The sequence below is a fragment of the Rhipicephalus microplus genome, chromosome 9 (assembly GCF_043290135.1).
Source record: "Rhipicephalus microplus isolate Deutch F79 chromosome 9, USDA_Rmic, whole genome shotgun sequence".
Taxonomy (NCBI): domain Eukaryota; kingdom Metazoa; phylum Arthropoda; class Arachnida; order Ixodida; family Ixodidae; genus Rhipicephalus; species Rhipicephalus microplus.
Window position 1 is genome coordinate 49,907,738 of NC_134708.1, and position 16,520 is coordinate 49,924,257.

Genomic DNA, 16,520 nt, shown 5'->3' on the forward strand with positions numbered 1-16,520 from the left:
AATGGAAACAGCCTGATACTGACACACACACACAAAAACAATTATACATAGCAAAAAAAAAGTTACTCTTAAAGGTTTTACAGACTACATGAAATATGTACGGTAATGTATTAAACCACAATACTCATTTAAAGTAATTGTATTGCTAAAAAGCACCTAGCTCATACCTTGCTTGATGAATACTTCAATCTTCAACAGTGCCTCACAATTGATAACCCAGTGTACCCCTTTGAAATGTTTCTGTTTTCATGAAAATAATGCACTGTAGCGGTCACAAAAAAAGGATGCTTTTATATGTGAGTGCGCATGTGGTCCACGAGGCTCTTTTTTAGTGAAAATGACGCCTTGCATTGGTTACAGGAAAAGCGACGTTCTCCTGTATGGATGCGCACGTGTTTTGCGAGGTTCGATTTCCGTGCAAATGATGCCTTGCAGTGATCACAGGAAAAGGGACGCTCTCCTGTGTGAGTGCGCATGTGTTCTGTGAGAAGGTAGGGGCGATTAAAAGTTGCTGAACATAAGTGGCACTGGAAGGGGCGCACGCCTGTGTGTGTACAAAGATGCGCTTTCATAAGACACTTTTTTTTTGTTACGAACTCGCACACACGGCAAGATATCCGTCCAACTTTTGGGGACACAAGAGAATAGTAGAGGTCATAGAAATCCACAGCTGAGGAACCTGCAAATACACAATAAGAAAAGAAAGGCAAATGAAACCATGTCACACATATTGTCTGCAACTGAACCACAGCTGCACTTCTAAATGAAGAGCACAATCACATTCACCTCTACAAACCACATGTTACTGAAGCAGTAACAGTGCAAGGACACAAAACATTTTATAAGAATTCTCATCTTCCAGTAAGTAAATACTTAAGTTAATACTTCTAAGAACATCTAGCGATTCCGCAGGGACCTGATTTATATCCACTTCTGACGAAATGCCTAAGCAGCAAACTTTTCAAAATTATGCTATACATTTTGTATCATTGCATTGAAGATATTACTGTCCTTTCTTTCTCTGCATCATGATGCACAGCAATAGAATCAGTTCATATTGTAACACATAAAGCATAAGAAATAAAATATGAGAAAAGACGCTGTGAAATTAATTGATTTGATTAGATATGTGGGGTTTAAGGTCCCAAAACCACCATATGATTATGAGAGATGCCGTAGTGGAGGGCTCCGGAAATTTCGACCACCTGGGGTTCTTTAATGTGCACTCAAATGAGCACACGGGCCTACAACATTTCCGTCTCCATCAGAAATGCAGCTGCCGCAGCTGGTGAACGAACAGGAGCATATAACAAAAGAAACAAAAATTCATTTGCAAGTGATAGAATGGCATCATAGTTTTGGTGGTCAAGAATACTGGAACATTTGTGTACTTTGCACAAAAAAACTATTCATGCATACTCACACTGTTTACACATTTTCCATTAATGTCCTTACCCTGCTTCAATGATAGCCTAATGATACCATACAACACAAAGTGAAATGTTCATCACATTCTGTTTTAGACACAGCCACACACCAGTAGATATTCTTCTTGGTCACAATATACAAATAACTATACTGAAGAATACAATCACTATACATTGATATATTCTTAGAAAACAGTCTTAGAAAACAGTAATAAATTGCCAAAAACGGCAATATATTACAAAACAATCAACTTAACTCAGTGCAGTACTGGCATTTTAAGCAAGATGTGAGACACAAGATAATCAAGAATGAACAATCAAATCATGAATATGCAAACATTTTTTGATAGGACAAAATAGAGAAACATTTAAGCAAACTTGAGTAGTTATTACTCAATATATGCAATGCCAGAAACAATAAATAAATAAATGAAGTTCGCATGTCAATATTATTTGGAGATTTTGAGCAACACTATAAAGGGATGCATACAGCTTTCAGGGGGCTGAAATGCAAAATGAAACAAAACTGGACTGCCACGGTACGATTGTATCACAACTATTTACATATTGTATACGGGCAATATCAAAGTGCCAATAGCAAGCGTTCCAGTTATTTGAATAAAAAACTGTTTCAGTGTACGGGGATGTGTAAAGATGTGCATTAATGAATACTCAAACTGAACCGTTCCTTTGCAAGACAGGCACAACTTCATTAAACTGATGATTGAAACATACATATTTCAATGAAATTCATTATGTATTGCCAATTTCAATTGACTAACAGTGCAGAAATTATATAGTCAAATTATTTGTTTCAGTATAATCAATTCTTAGCAAAGGGTTTTTAATGATGATCGAATCATTGCTGCAATTTTTGTTCAAAGTGCATTCAGCTACATCATATGTGCGAAATGATAAAAAAAAAATTACCACGAATGGGCTGGTGCAATGCCCTCCTCGCAATATCCAAAGCATAATTCTTCGTGTCCCTTCAGAAGGGATGAACACATATGCAATAACACACAGACCACTGTTATAGCCAGCACCAACAAGTACATTCAAACATACTTAAGTACATTCAAACATACAATATTCAAACATACATTCATTCAAACATACAATAAGTACATTCAAACAACTATGGCCTCAATTAGGCTAGATCCTCAGAAATTCCTGAATCAATGCAATTTCACTTACTCGTCACTTACAATCACTTACCACTCTTTCGGTAAATTCATGCAACTACTCTTATGAAAAGGCATAGACATATGTTAATACAAATTGAAGGAATTTATTTGGGAAAAATATATAGAATTGAACACCTGCAGCAGTGCAATGCAGCAGGATATAGGCTACAAATGCTTAGCGGGAACCAAACCAATACACTGGGTATTGGTTTCCTTATGCTGGTGCAGTATGTAGGGGAAAAGCATAATAATAAACAGAACTGTTATAGCTAAATAGTTGTAGGTGCATGAAGTACACATGCCAGGTAATTGAGGTTAGACAGTTTCTTTTACACTCTGCAGAACATTTTAGAGATTCTATCTTTGAATTTTAGCAATAACAAAATGGTGCATCACAAAAAGAATCCACATGTACCACTCAGCAAGTTAGTACAAAAATGCCAGGCCTACGCGGAAAGCTTAAAAGCCAGGAAAGCGCAGCACAGTCACAGCGAAAGCTTAAAAGAGCGGCTTTTCAAAGCCTTTTCTAAACACTCATTGGGTGGCTGCTGCGAGCACACTTGCTGGGTACCAACTACAGCATTATTATTAATAATTTCTGAGTAGTAGACCAGCGTTCACTATGCTATCTTTCATCATTCTTCTGATAAGCGTGGTATCCTAAATACTTGCAAGGAATTTTGTGCCAACTTTTCATGCAGTGGCTGACGACGATGAGGAATTATGCCTGAAGTGGGTATGTGCTACAATTAATGGGTGATCAAAAACAATATTGAACTTCTCAGCGCAAAAACTTCCGGCAAGTAACAGAAAAGACGAGAACGAGCACAGACTTTCAACTAAATTTATTACTACTACAACGCACATATATATGTTACCAAAAAGACGATAAGATCACTTGCTTACAAAACGCGAAAACAAAAAACAAGAAAAAACAAAAAAGCACGTGGTTTCTTGCAGTTTCTTGACTTTTGGTTTTTGTCTTTTTTGCACTGGTGTTAAATGAACGGTTCTCAAAACACTCAAGTAAACAATTTAAGCAGCTGCCCATTCTTTCATCTCTGACCACACTTGGCCCTGGAAAAGAAACAAAACTATTGCTTGTACAACTATTTCAAATTTTAAAAAATATTTCGTACCGTACATCATGCTAAAAAATGTATTGCATTGCGAATACATGCAGATACATGAATAAATTAGATGTTTATCAGATATTGGATGCAAGATATTAGATATCCAATATTGGAGTTTGTTTTACCATAAATTTGTACTTCAAGATTTCCTTGAGATGTTTGTGAAAGTCTTTGGCAATGAAAACTATGTCTCTCGACTAGCAAATTAAACAGTATCTGCAGTGGCTGTCCACAACCTAGTAATTAAGCATAGAAGGCTGAATTACTAGGTTGTGGACAGCCTAGTAGAAGGCTGAATTACTAGGTTTTTGTATTGCCATGTGCAAGGTAAAAAAAATTAGGAGATCTGCCCAAAGCTTTTACAAAATACTGAGACACCTTATTTCAGTAGCTCTGAAAGACCTCTGTGTGTGTATGATAATATTATTATACCTATATAGACATGTTATCACAATATCAGTGATGCAAACTTCTGTGTTCACATGTAAATCTGTACAATCAATAACAAAAGTTTCCAAACCACCTGAGCACCGGCCAAACTGCCTGTTCGCACCACCTAGCACTGTGCCACATATTCTCTACTGCAGGGCTAGGTCGTAAACAAATATTCTTGTCACTCAGTGGCCTTTCTATTTTCTACTGCCGTGTAGAGCATTGTTAGTGCCCAGTTTCCACACGAAGCAGTCATCTGAAGTATGAACATTGCATTTTTATATGACAGCGGGATCAAAGCTGTCATTGTGCCTCGAACAGCGTTTTTTTTTTTTGTTCGCAAGGTATCACTTTGTGATAAACATTACAACTGATAACAGTTATGCCAATCAACTGCTCTCAAGGCAGAAGCACACAGGGACGCAGATGCCTAAAGAGCATGTCCAGATAAAAAGTGAGAGGTGTAAATTATTTGTACCCGGTCAGAAAACGGACATTAATTGATATGTGGGGCTTAACGTCCCAAAACCACCATATGATTATGAGAAACTTCGTAGTGGTGGGCTCCGATAATTTTGACCACCTGGAGTTCTTTAACGTGCACCAAAATCTGAACCCACGGGCCAACAGCATTTCCGCCTCCATCGGAAATCCAGCCGCCGCAGCCGGGATTCGATCCCGCGACCTGCGAGTCAGCAGGCTTAGCCACTAGACCACCGCGGCGGGGCCAGAAAACAGACAGGTCATACATTAAGGGTGGGACACTTCTCGAGTGCTGCGAGGCTATCAACCGCCTCTGACGTAGCTGAAGTGTCGCGAGGAGGCTTTCGCTTTGTGCCCCCATGGTCTGTAAACTTATGTGGTCGACTGTGCATTTATATTGTTACTCAAGAAGCCTGTATTAAAATACTGCGAGCAATCATTCTTCCATTTCAACTTAAAGATATCTACTGTTTGACCCTTCAGCAAAATCCAAAAGGAGATTGTCTTATGTCCACAGTGTGTATGTGCGTGTATATATATAAATATATATATAGCTGCTTTTAGGTTTACTAAAGCTACAACACATTTGAATAGTTCGCTAGACCATGTATGTCCGAGTGGGCTTACGAATAAAATCATTATTTGTAGGTTTCATAGACATGCAATTTTAAGAGATTAAGTCAAAAATTATGGTGCACTAGAAAGCAATACTGTCTCATGTCGAACACCATGCGCATAATTTGAAAATCATGGTTTTGATCCCCACCAAGTAGTTTTTTCATCCACTTCGGAATGAACAGAGTTTGTTCCCATGTGCCTACGGCTACTTACCATTTTTTTTCTAATGGAGCAAGTGTTGTTTCAGAGTGGAGCACAGTTGTATGGATAAACACAGCTCAAGGTGGCCTCTCATTGCACCTTCTTTTACAGCTCTCCTTTCTTTTCACAAATTTATGACGTTACTTCCTTGCGGGCAGCCAAACTAAGTTACTTTCCCAATCTTATATCCACTCTTTCATTGTAACCTCCTGTGAACAAACTCTCCCCGTTGACCACTCACTCTTTATCGCTTCTTGTTGGCATGACTACGGGACACGTGCTGTTTGAGATCCAGATTCCGTGAGAAGGATGCGCTGCAGTGGTCACAGGAAAAAGGGCGCTTTCCTGTGTGGATGCGCATGTGGCGAACAAGGCTGTCTTTATGTGAAAAAGACGCATTGCAGTGGTCACAGCAAAATGGACGCTCCCCAGTGTGGGTGCGCATGTGTCTCACAAGGACGATTTTATGAGAGAACGATGCACCGCATTGATCGCAGGAAAAAGGACGCTCTCCTGTGTGGGTACGCATATGGCTTATGAGGTTCGATTTATCCAAAAATGATGCGTTGCAATGGTCACAGGAAAAAGGGCGCTCCCCGGTGTGCAGGCGCTTGTGAACCACGAGGCCGCTTTTCTGTGAGAACGATGCACTGCAGCAGTCACAAGAAAAAGGGCGCTCCCTGGTGTGGATGCGCATGTGGCGAACAAGGTTGTCTTTTTGTGAAAAAGACTTATTGCAGTGGTCACAGCAAAATGGACGCTCTCCTGTGTGGGTGTGCATGTGTCTCTTGAGGTTTGATCTTTCTGAAAACGATGCACTGCATACGTCACAGGAATAAGGACGCTCTCCTGTGTGTGTACGAATATGTCCTGCGAGATTACTGTCCCGAAAGAATGCAGCTGGACACAAGTGGCACTGAAAGGGCCGTTCGCCGGTGTGTGTGCGAAGGTGTGTTCGCATGTTTGCACTATACTTGGTCACATAGGTGCACTGTCGGCAGGAATGAAGTTCGCCTTGTACGGACACGAGGGAATGGTACTGCTCACGGGATGCCGAAGACAAGGAACCTGCAAAGCCACAGGGAATACAAAAAGGCAATAAAAACCAAGTCACACGCAATTTCTGTGAAATGGACTACAGCACCAGGCTATGACATATGGTTGCTGCCCTTGTAAATGAAGCATACTATGGAAACCACATGTTATGGCAGTAGTAATCATGTAGTGACAGCATGTTTTACAAAAGTTGCCATCTCTCTCTACAAGTGCTCCATTTACCCCTTCGTAGGCTGGTCTATATCTTTGTACCGATGATGGAAAGATTGGCTGTGGTATAGTAATATATATACTACAAATAAATAGTTTGAAATGAATTTCAAGAAAATCGAGACAAAAGTCTATAAAAAAAATCAGAGTATTTTCGAAAAATGGCAAAACACTGTTACGCTGTCTCGTTAAAGGGCCCGTAAACCACCCGGAGGTCAAAATTCAGTTGTGGTGGCGAAACTGCACGAGTGTATGACTAGAAGTAACCGTGAGAGTTTTTAAAAACGGTGCAGTAATAGCAAAGTTAGACGCATTTGATTATCAAAACCGCGACGATCCCTCATTCCATTCTCTTCTGTGCTTCTCTCTGCTGGTATCCTCTTCCAAGCCGCTTTACCCACTCGCTGAGTGCCCCACCCCATCTCGCGTAGCATACGTCATCGCTCATGCGCTGCTTGAAACACCGCCTACATCCAATTGCCGCGAATCCAGCTGTCGATCCATCAGTTGCGTTGCAGCTGCTTGCTTGTTGGAAAAGTGCGGCTGCCGTCATCAAGCCGGCATGGACACTGCGTTGCACACACACCATCAAAGGACCGCCCACAAGATGGACCCGTACGGGGACATGCCGGCCACAGTAGCTGACTCGTAAGCAAAGCCACGCACGCAGGCAACACGACGAACAACAAGCAGTGCAGGCAGCTGCTTGCAGACTGACCGGAAGACGTAAGCTCTTGCTCGGCCAATCAGCATATTTGGCTCGGCGCATCAGAAATATAGCATGGCACGTCATGCGGAGTCCCGAAAGGCCTGGAAAAGAGCAAGAATTGTTTCTCGGAATCTGTAACAGGCCGGCGGTTCGTAGTGCTGCCACATGTAGATTCCAGAGTCTGCCACATGCAGACTCTGGAAACAGGACAAAGAGGCAGGTCTAAAGCGGAAAAAAAAATTCGTAAGCGATCATTCAAAATATTACCAAAATCAACCTCAATATAACACTAATCTTGCCCTTCTAAAACACTCTGAAAAAAATTTTCATATTATTACAAAAGCTTAGGTAAAATATGAGTGACTTAGAATTTCACCAATTATAACAGGTGCATTGCCGACAACACATTGTTTCAGACACTCACATTACCACTCACACATGTAGATAATCCACCTCATCAGAATGATTAGCTAACTACACTCAATCAAGACAATCACTACAAATTTTTCCACACTAAAAAGGTCAGATTCCACACTAAAAAGGTCATGTTATCTTGGATATATTATGAAACAATCCATTAAACTTGATTTACTAAGTATTTATAGGCACTACCTCAGAGGGAAGCTAATCAATTGGAAAACCAATGACTAAATGAGGAATGGTACAAAATTAGGTGACGCGAGTCAATAGTAGAACATTCGGGTAATTTTCAGTCACTAGGTGGCACAGTGAATAAAATAAAGTTTGTTTGTACACATTATTTTTAAGATTCACTTTAGCAGTATACAGAGACATATTTAAAAGTTTTACAGAGAAAACGACAACAAACACCAGGCTGCTGCTGTATGCTTATTAATATTGCATATGTATTAGAGGGCAAAATCTAGGCTGCCACTAACAAGCATGGCAGTTCATCACTTACCAAGCTGTTTTTCTTAGTGCATAGAGATACGTAAAGGCATTCATCAATCATTACCTAACTTGAACCAGTCCTTTGTAAAACAGACAATTTCGTTACTCTGACTGAGACACCCACACTGCACCAAACTGTATTACGCTCTTCCCAGTTTCGATTCGCTAACAGTATAAAAAGTAAATTGTCAACTTCATTCCTGTATTACATAATTCCATCCTTAGCAGAAATCCATCAACATGGTCAGATCACCGCTACAATCTACTGTTCATAGCATATTAGGCTGTGACATTAGCATAAAATGGTGTGTGATTGGCAAGAAGAGGCTGGTTGAACGCATTTCTGGAAAAATCCACAGCATACAGCATTTTTGTTTCTTCATAAAAGGAGTGGACACATCTGAAACAGCACAAAAACCACTGTTAAGACCAGTACAAAAAACACAGTAAGCTAAAATATATCTTTACCTATTGCACCAGCTGAGCTTGACGGTTAAAAATTCTTTAGTAAATTATACTTTTTATTATTGCAATTGAGTTACCACTTTTTCAGTAATTACATAAGGCGACACATATTTTCAGCACTATACTTTTAAAAAATATATGAGGATGAATGTTTGATTGCTCTAGCAAATAACATACAAAAACACATATGTACAGCGAACTAAACTAGCACAAAGAGTATCCATTTCTTGTTTTTAGCAGACTATATATGAGCAGAATAAAATAAATAGAGATTTAGCAGCTGTACACATACTGGTCGTTAACTGTAGATGTCAGAAAATTGAATGTGTGGAATGTTTCTTTAGCACATTGTGGGACATTTCGGGAGGAGTCTTTCTCAAGTCTTATAAATAATGAAGAGCAGTTTTTCAAAGAGAACACAAATGCGAGAGTTAAGCCCCCAAGTATATACAACTGTATGCAATATTCTATCGTACAACACTGTCCCTCTTTCCAATGGAAACATGAAAAGAGTTTTCAGTGGCATTACATGGAAAGAAGGAAGAATCTTCCCAAAATTCTGAAAACGTGTCAGTAAAAATAGCATTCAAGGCTGTAAGGGATTCATTGAAAAGCAGGCTAGATTGTTCCGTAAGCTAGAATGCAAAGGCTATCTATTGCACTTCACTGGATTTCTTTAGTAAAGGTGTTTAATGGGTCAAAGGCTAGAATGCTCACAGAGTACCAATGAAAGTAAAGTGTAGATGAATGACTGTAATCAAAGATTATAGTGAAATCTAACGCGACTACAATTGGCCGAAAATCAGGTGTACTAAATATGTGTAAACAAATGAATATCATAAAAATATAGTGACAAAAAATGTGCAATGAATGTCAAACATGTACTTTTACTGAGCACATACTATGGGTCCTTGTGTTTGCTATAAACCAGCAATCATTTCAGCACCATGATAGAATTTATTATTTCTAACGTTAGTGTGTAAAATCAATCTACCTGTCCCATGATCGTAACGGAGCTATCCCGAGCAGTGGGGATCACAAATAAACAAAAAAAGCTGGCACATTCATTCCATGTGCATCAAGGGCCACGAACATATCTATTGGTTTCACATATTCGTGGTACAGACCAAGAACCCTCTGATACAACTAAAATACACACAAATATGGAACTTGTGGTTGCTTTCAATAACCGGGCCATCCACTCTGCCACCTCTGATGCAGAACGTGACGAACACGCTGTTTCAGATCTCAGCACGACCCAAGTATCTCATCAGGCCTGCTTCTTTGAGCGGCTGCTGCTGCACAAGTATCTGTTTTTTCACTCCAGTCAATACCGACATGACCTAGTGACTAACGTATCAATAAGTGAAATGCTTCTATATGCAGAAAACAAATCCTTATTAGTATCCTTTTAGACTATTTGTATGCAACTTATAAATTATAAATTAAAGTATGTGTATACATATATTTGTATCAATTGTTTTATTTATTGTCGAAGTTGTACTCTACAATGCCGAGCATTTAAACTCTTATGCCTCCTTGTATCACTAAGTACATAAACGGGGTAAGCAGAGCAAGATATATAGTCAAGTTGGTTTGTGAATACTGCTTTCACATCGCACTATCTGACTGTAAAGCATGTTCACGGCACAATATTCATATGGAATAAATAAGGTAACGACAAAAATGGTTTGTAAATACTAAGAAAGCAAGTACTTTCACGTACACTGCAGGCTGCTACAATAATGATAATAAACCAATAACATAAAAATGAGAACGTGTTCAGATCAAAGAATGGGTTACCAAGTGTGAAGCAATACACACACACAAAAAAAAGGTTGAGATATTTGAAACCACATGATAAATGTGTTTTGAGATGCAAAAAAACAACCATTTCACAGCATTCGGCCCACTCTAAAATAACTATCTTCACTGAAGAGCATCACGTGTAAATGCGCAAGATCACACATTCCTCCAATGCCAGTGGAATCAGTGAGAATAAAGGCAATACTAAAGGTAATAATGAATGTGCTGTGCAATGAACTACACCTAAACTGTACCAACAGCATATTAGTAATAATATTTTATTTTATTTTTATTTATTTAATACATACTGCAGACCACAGTTGTGGTCCTGGCAGGACGAGCACTTGAATAGCACAATAATACAAAAATAGCAAAAGGGACAAAAAATGAAACGGCGGACATTGCATTGTCAATCCAACACACAATTAACAACACTAACAAAAAAAAATGGGGCTATACAGTATCTAATAAGTATGGCTCAGCAATGGAATTCCATTCAGCCACGGTACGCGGGAAAAATGAAAATTTGTAAGTATCGGTATGCGCTTGGTATGGTGTTAGCGATCTAGCGTTATGGTGCCGCGTGTGTTTTGTGGTCAGGGCGGATATATACAGGGAGGGGTCGATAGCCAATTCATGTTTAGTAAGTGAGCAGAGGAAATCGAGTCGAAATTTTTGTCTTCTTAACTGAAGCTTGGGAATGTTATTGGCAATCATTAATTCAGAGGGAGAATCCGTGCGACGAAATTTTGAAAAAATGAACCTGACAGCTTTCTTCTGAATATTTTCCAATTTATCGATGTTATTTTTGGTATACGGGTCCCATACTACAGCAGCATACTCAAATTTTGGTCTAACGTATGAATGGTAGCAAAGAAGTTTAACACTTGGAGGCGAATTACGAAGTTTGTGTCTCAAGAAACACAGTTTTCGAAAAGCGGAGGAGCAGATGTTTTCTATGTGCAAGTTCCAGGAAAGATTACTAGTGAACGTTACGCCTAAGTATTTGAAGCTGTTGACTTGGTTCACCGCGCATGATCCCAGTGTGTACTGAAATTGGAATGGAGATTTTTTGCGCGTTATGCGGAGGGAAACAGTTTTCTCTGCGTTGACAACCATGCCCCAATCCCTGCACCAACTGTATATATTGTCCAGGTTTGTGTTAAGTTCTATTTGATCTTGCATGCTGGAGATTTCACGGAAAAAAATACAGTCATCTGCAAAAAATATCTAGGGTTCTACGACCCAAAACCACAATATGATTATGACAGACTCTGCAGTGGAGGGCTCTGGAGATTTTGAGCACCTGGTGTTCTTCAACGTGCACTGACACTGCACAGTACAGCCGCGGCCACGTCTGTGTAGAGGACACGAACAGCCGTGTTTTGCTCTGCGGGGTGAAACCCTGAGGCAGTATCAGGCTCTGACGTGATCAGCCTGACAACTAGGCCGCGCATGCTCCTGATACGCCCCTTCAGAGCCCGATAATGCGATAAGGTTTCGGCCCGCAGAGCAAAAACCGGCTGCTCGAGTTCTCAACACAGACGTGGCCGCAGCTTTGCACAGACCACTACCTATTCACCTCCATTGAAATGTGACCACCAAGTCTGGGATGGAAGCAGCGACCTTTGCGCAAGCAGCCCAGCAACCTAGCCATGGTTCTTCTGAGGGGCACTGATAGAACAATATGACGTGTTTAGAATTGAAGGTTATCACAACTTTAATCAACTTTGTGTAAGCTAATGAACAAAAAAAGTGCTTTTTACGCTATGAATGTTCAAAGTGGAAGCGGCAACAACTTTTCAGTATTTGTTCCACATACACTATCATAAAAAGAAAAAAAAGAAAAGCAAAAAATGGGCAATAATGTGGCCACCACAATTCTGGCGAAATACCCGGTTGTTCTGCTAAGCATAAGGAAGCCAAAAAGCAGGCCAGTATCGAGGCATTTAGGAGTTCTTAAATTAGGTGCCTTATCTACTTTCTCGAGCTCAGCACTGGAACATGACAGTATGCAATCTACACTAAAACTGAGGAGAACGTTTAGCGTAATGGCATGTGCGTAAAGTCAACCTGAGGCACTTATAAACAAAGAACAGTAAAGCTGCAAATGGTGATTATGTATAGATGATACACGCGGAGCATGTGGTTAATATAATTTCCCTTTCTCTTGTTCATTTATTTTTTCAGGCATAAGAATCCTATTGTTCCCAAGCGCGATGAAATGTGTGAAAATCACTTATTTTATAAAGGTGGGAGAGGGAGCCTTGCTATCAACTATAACCCCACATACACTCTCAAACTATTTTTTAAGTGTCTCGAAAAAGTAATTCTTAGCTCTTCAGAACTCTTTTGCATGAAATGAAACATAATTTAGGACTGCCAGCATGAATTTTGCAATAGTCAATGGAAATAGCCTTATACTGACACAAAAAAGAACTATTCTTCATAGCAAAAAAAAAAAAAAAAACCCAAGTAACGCCTAAAGGTTTCTACAGACTACATGAAAGCCTTACACTAATGAAAGCCTTACACTAAGGGTTGACGCATAAAAGCTTCTGGACATAAGTGGCTCTGGAAGGGGGGCTCGCCGGTGTGTTTACGTAGATGCCCTTTCATGGCATGCCTTTTTTCATACCCACACACAAGGCAGTATATCCATCCAACTTTTGGGGACACAAGAGAATAATACAGCTCATCGAAATCCACAGTTGAGGGACCTACCAATTCACAGCAAGGAAAGCAAAGCAAACTGTCACGCACATTGTCTACAACTGAACCACAGCTGCACTTGTAAATGAAGAATACAATCACTTTCACCTCTACAAACCACATGTTACCGAAGCAGTAACAGTGCAAGGACACGAACCATTTCATAAAAATTGTCATTTCTTACTAAGTAAATACTTAAGTTAATACTAGTAAAAACCTCTAGCCATTCTGCAGGGACCTGATTTAGATCCACTTTTGACAAAATGCCTAGGCAACAAGTTTTTCAAAATTATGCTATACATATTGTATCAATGCAATGAAGATATTACTGCCCTTTCTTTTTCTGCACCATGATGCACAGCAATAGAATAAGCTCATATTATAAAACATGAAGCATAAGAAATAAAATATGAGAAAAGACGTTGTGGAAGAACTGGAGCATATAACAAAAAAAACAACAAAAAGTCATTTGCAAGTGATAGAATGGCACCATAGTTTTGGTGGTCAAGAATACTGGAACATTTATGTACTTTGCACAAGAAAACTATTTATGCATACTAACACTGTTTACACATTTTCCATTATTGTCCTCACCCTGCTTCAATGAAAGCATAATGATACCATACAACACAAAGTGACATGTTCATAATATGTATTGTGTTTTAGACACAGGAGCACACACCAGTGGATATTCCTCTTGGTCACAACATACACTGATCTATTATTAGAAGGCTATTTTCATATGGCGAAATTGGCGATACATTACAAAAATATGCACTCAACTTGGTGCAGTACTGGCATTTAAAGCAAGATCTGAGACGCAAGATATTGAAGCAATGAACAATCAAATTATGAATGGTCCAACATGACGGAACAGAATTGACAAACATTTAGGTGAACTTTAGTGGTTATTGTTCCATGCTTGAGTGGTTATTACTCAATGTATGCAATTACCAATAAATAAATAAATAAAGTTTGTCTATTATTTTGAGATCTTGTGGAGCACTATAAAGAGATCTATACAGCTTTCAGGGGCTCAAATGTAAAATGAAACAAAACTGGACTGCCATTGTACGCTTGTATTACAACCATTTACATATTGAAGACGGGCAATATCAAAGTGACTATACCAAGCGTTGCAGTTACTTAAATAAAAAACTATTTCAGCGTATGGGGATGTGTAAAGATGTGCATTAATAAATACTTAAACTGAACCACTCCTTTGTAAGACAGGCAAAACTTCATTAAACTGATGATTTAAACACACATTTCAATGAAGTTCATTGACTAACAGTGCAGAAATTGGACAGTCGATTTCGTTCATTTCAATAAGACCAATCCTTAGCAAAGGGTTTTTAATGATCATCCAATCATTGCTGCAATCCTTGTTCAAAGTGCATTCAGCTACAAAATAACTGTAAAATGGTGAAAGCTTTTCAAGAAGAGGCTGGTGCAATGCCCTCCTGGCAATATCCAAAGCACAATTCTTCGTTTCCCTTCAGAAGGGATGAACACATCTGCAACAAAACACAGACCACTGTTATATCCAGTACCAACAAGTACATTAAAAATGGCATCATTTAAGCTAGATCCTCAGAAGTTCCTGAATCAATACATTTTCACTTACTCATCACTTACAATCACTTACCACTCTTTCGGTAAATTCATGCAACTACTTTTATGAAAAGGCATAGACATTTGTTAATACAAATTGAAGGAATTTATTTGGGAAAAATATATAGAATTGAACACCTGCAGCAGTGCAATGCAGCAGGATATAGGATACAAATGCTTAGCGGGAACCGAACCAATACACTGGGTATTGGTTTCCTTATGCTGGTGCAGTATGTAGGGGAAAACGATAATAATAAACAGAGCTGTTATAGCTAAATAATTGTAGGTGCATGAAGTACACATGCCACGTAATTGAGGTTAGACAGTTTCTTTTACACTCTGCAGAACATTTTAGAGATTCCATCTTTGAATTTTAGCAATAACAATATGGTGCATCACAAAAAAAATCCACATGTACCACTCGGCAAGTGAGTAAAAAATGCCAGGCCTGCGCGGAAAGCGCAGCACAGTCACAGCGAAAGCTTAAAAGAGTGGCTTTTCAAAGCCTTTTCTAAACACTTATTGGGTGACTGATGCAAGGACACTTGCTGAGTACCTACTACAGCACTATTATTAATAATTTCTGAGTAGTAGACTGGCGTTCTCTATGCTATCTTTCGTCATTCTTCTGATAAGCGTGCTATACTCTAAACACTTGCAAGGAATTTTAAGCCAACTTTTCATGCAGTGGCTGACGAAGATGAGGAATTATGCCTGAAGTGGGTATGCGCTGCAGTTAATAGGTGATCAAAAACAATATTGAACTTCTCAGCGCAAAAACGTCCGGCAAGTAACAGAAAAGACAAGGACAAGCACAGACTTTTAACTAAATTTATTACTACTACGACGCACATATATATGTTACAAAAAAGGCGATAAGATCACTTGCTTACAAAACACGAAAACAAAAAACAAGAAAAAACAAAAAAGCACGTGGTTTCTTGCAGTCTCTTGACTTTTGATTTTTTGTCTTTTTTTGTTATCGTCTTTTGTAAGCAAGTGATCTTATCGTCCTTTTTGTAACATATATATGTGCGTCGTAGTAGTAATAAATTTAGTTGAAAGTCTGCGCTCATCCTCGTCCTTTGTGTTAGTTGTCGCAAGTTTTAGCGCTGAGAAGTTCAATAATTCATTGCCAACAAGCCCAATCCCTCACTTTAGATCAAGAACAAGCTCTTGTAATGGGTTGGAGCATGGGATGAACAACTCATTAAGCTATTCTTATCGTGTGACACCTGGTTTTTTTTTTTTTGCTGTTCTAAAGCACTTTATTATGTTTATTTTGATTCCTTTCCCGACATCAAGCCTGCCCAAGGCAAGTTTACGAACAAGTCCCAAGCACCGGCGTAGCTCAGTGGTGGAATGCTGGGCTGGCATGCAGCGGACCCAAGTTCCAGCCCCAGTGTGTCCTTGTTACTAGGTTTTTTGTTACTTTGTGCCGCAGTGGTTACGGACACCGGCAGCGGAATGGCGTACAACTACGGAGCCGTGCGTGATCTGAGTCTTGATTTCATAACACCTTTCGCTATAATACAATGTTATGCACTATGCTTTC

At 39.4% G+C, this 16,520-nt stretch overlaps 1 protein-coding gene across 6 annotated transcripts; it reads right to left on the minus strand.

Moving 5' to 3' along the window:
• Positions 1-329: 329 nt before the first annotated feature.
• Positions 330-15,761, minus strand: LOC119165032 (uncharacterized). 6 transcript variants are annotated; one of them, XM_075873624.1, is made up of 3 exons: positions 12,222-15,567; positions 5,723-8,768; positions 330-679 (listed from the first exon to the last, which is right to left on the minus strand). In XM_075873624.1, the coding sequence occupies exon 2, from the start codon at positions 6,440-6,442 to the stop codon at positions 5,726-5,728; it is 717 nt and encodes a 238-aa protein (XP_075729739.1). In that variant the 5' UTR covers positions 6,443-8,768; positions 12,222-15,567; the 3' UTR covers positions 330-679; positions 5,723-5,725. The 6 variants fall into 6 exon arrangements, with proteins under 6 accessions (XP_075729739.1, XP_075729737.1, XP_075729738.1 ...); XM_075873622.1 differs by lacking the exon at positions 330-679 and adding an exon at positions 3,447-3,691 and having other exon boundaries at positions 12,222-15,566; XM_075873623.1 differs by lacking the exon at positions 330-679 and having other exon boundaries at positions 4,063-6,549; positions 7,466-8,768; positions 12,222-15,566.
• Between the last annotated feature and the right edge of the window lie 759 nt (positions 15,762-16,520).

Coding starts and splice junctions, on each gene's coding strand:
- LOC119165032 (XM_075873624.1), bottom strand. CDS start 6,442: ATGCGAACACACCTTCGCACACACACCGGCGAACGGCCCTTTCAGTGC.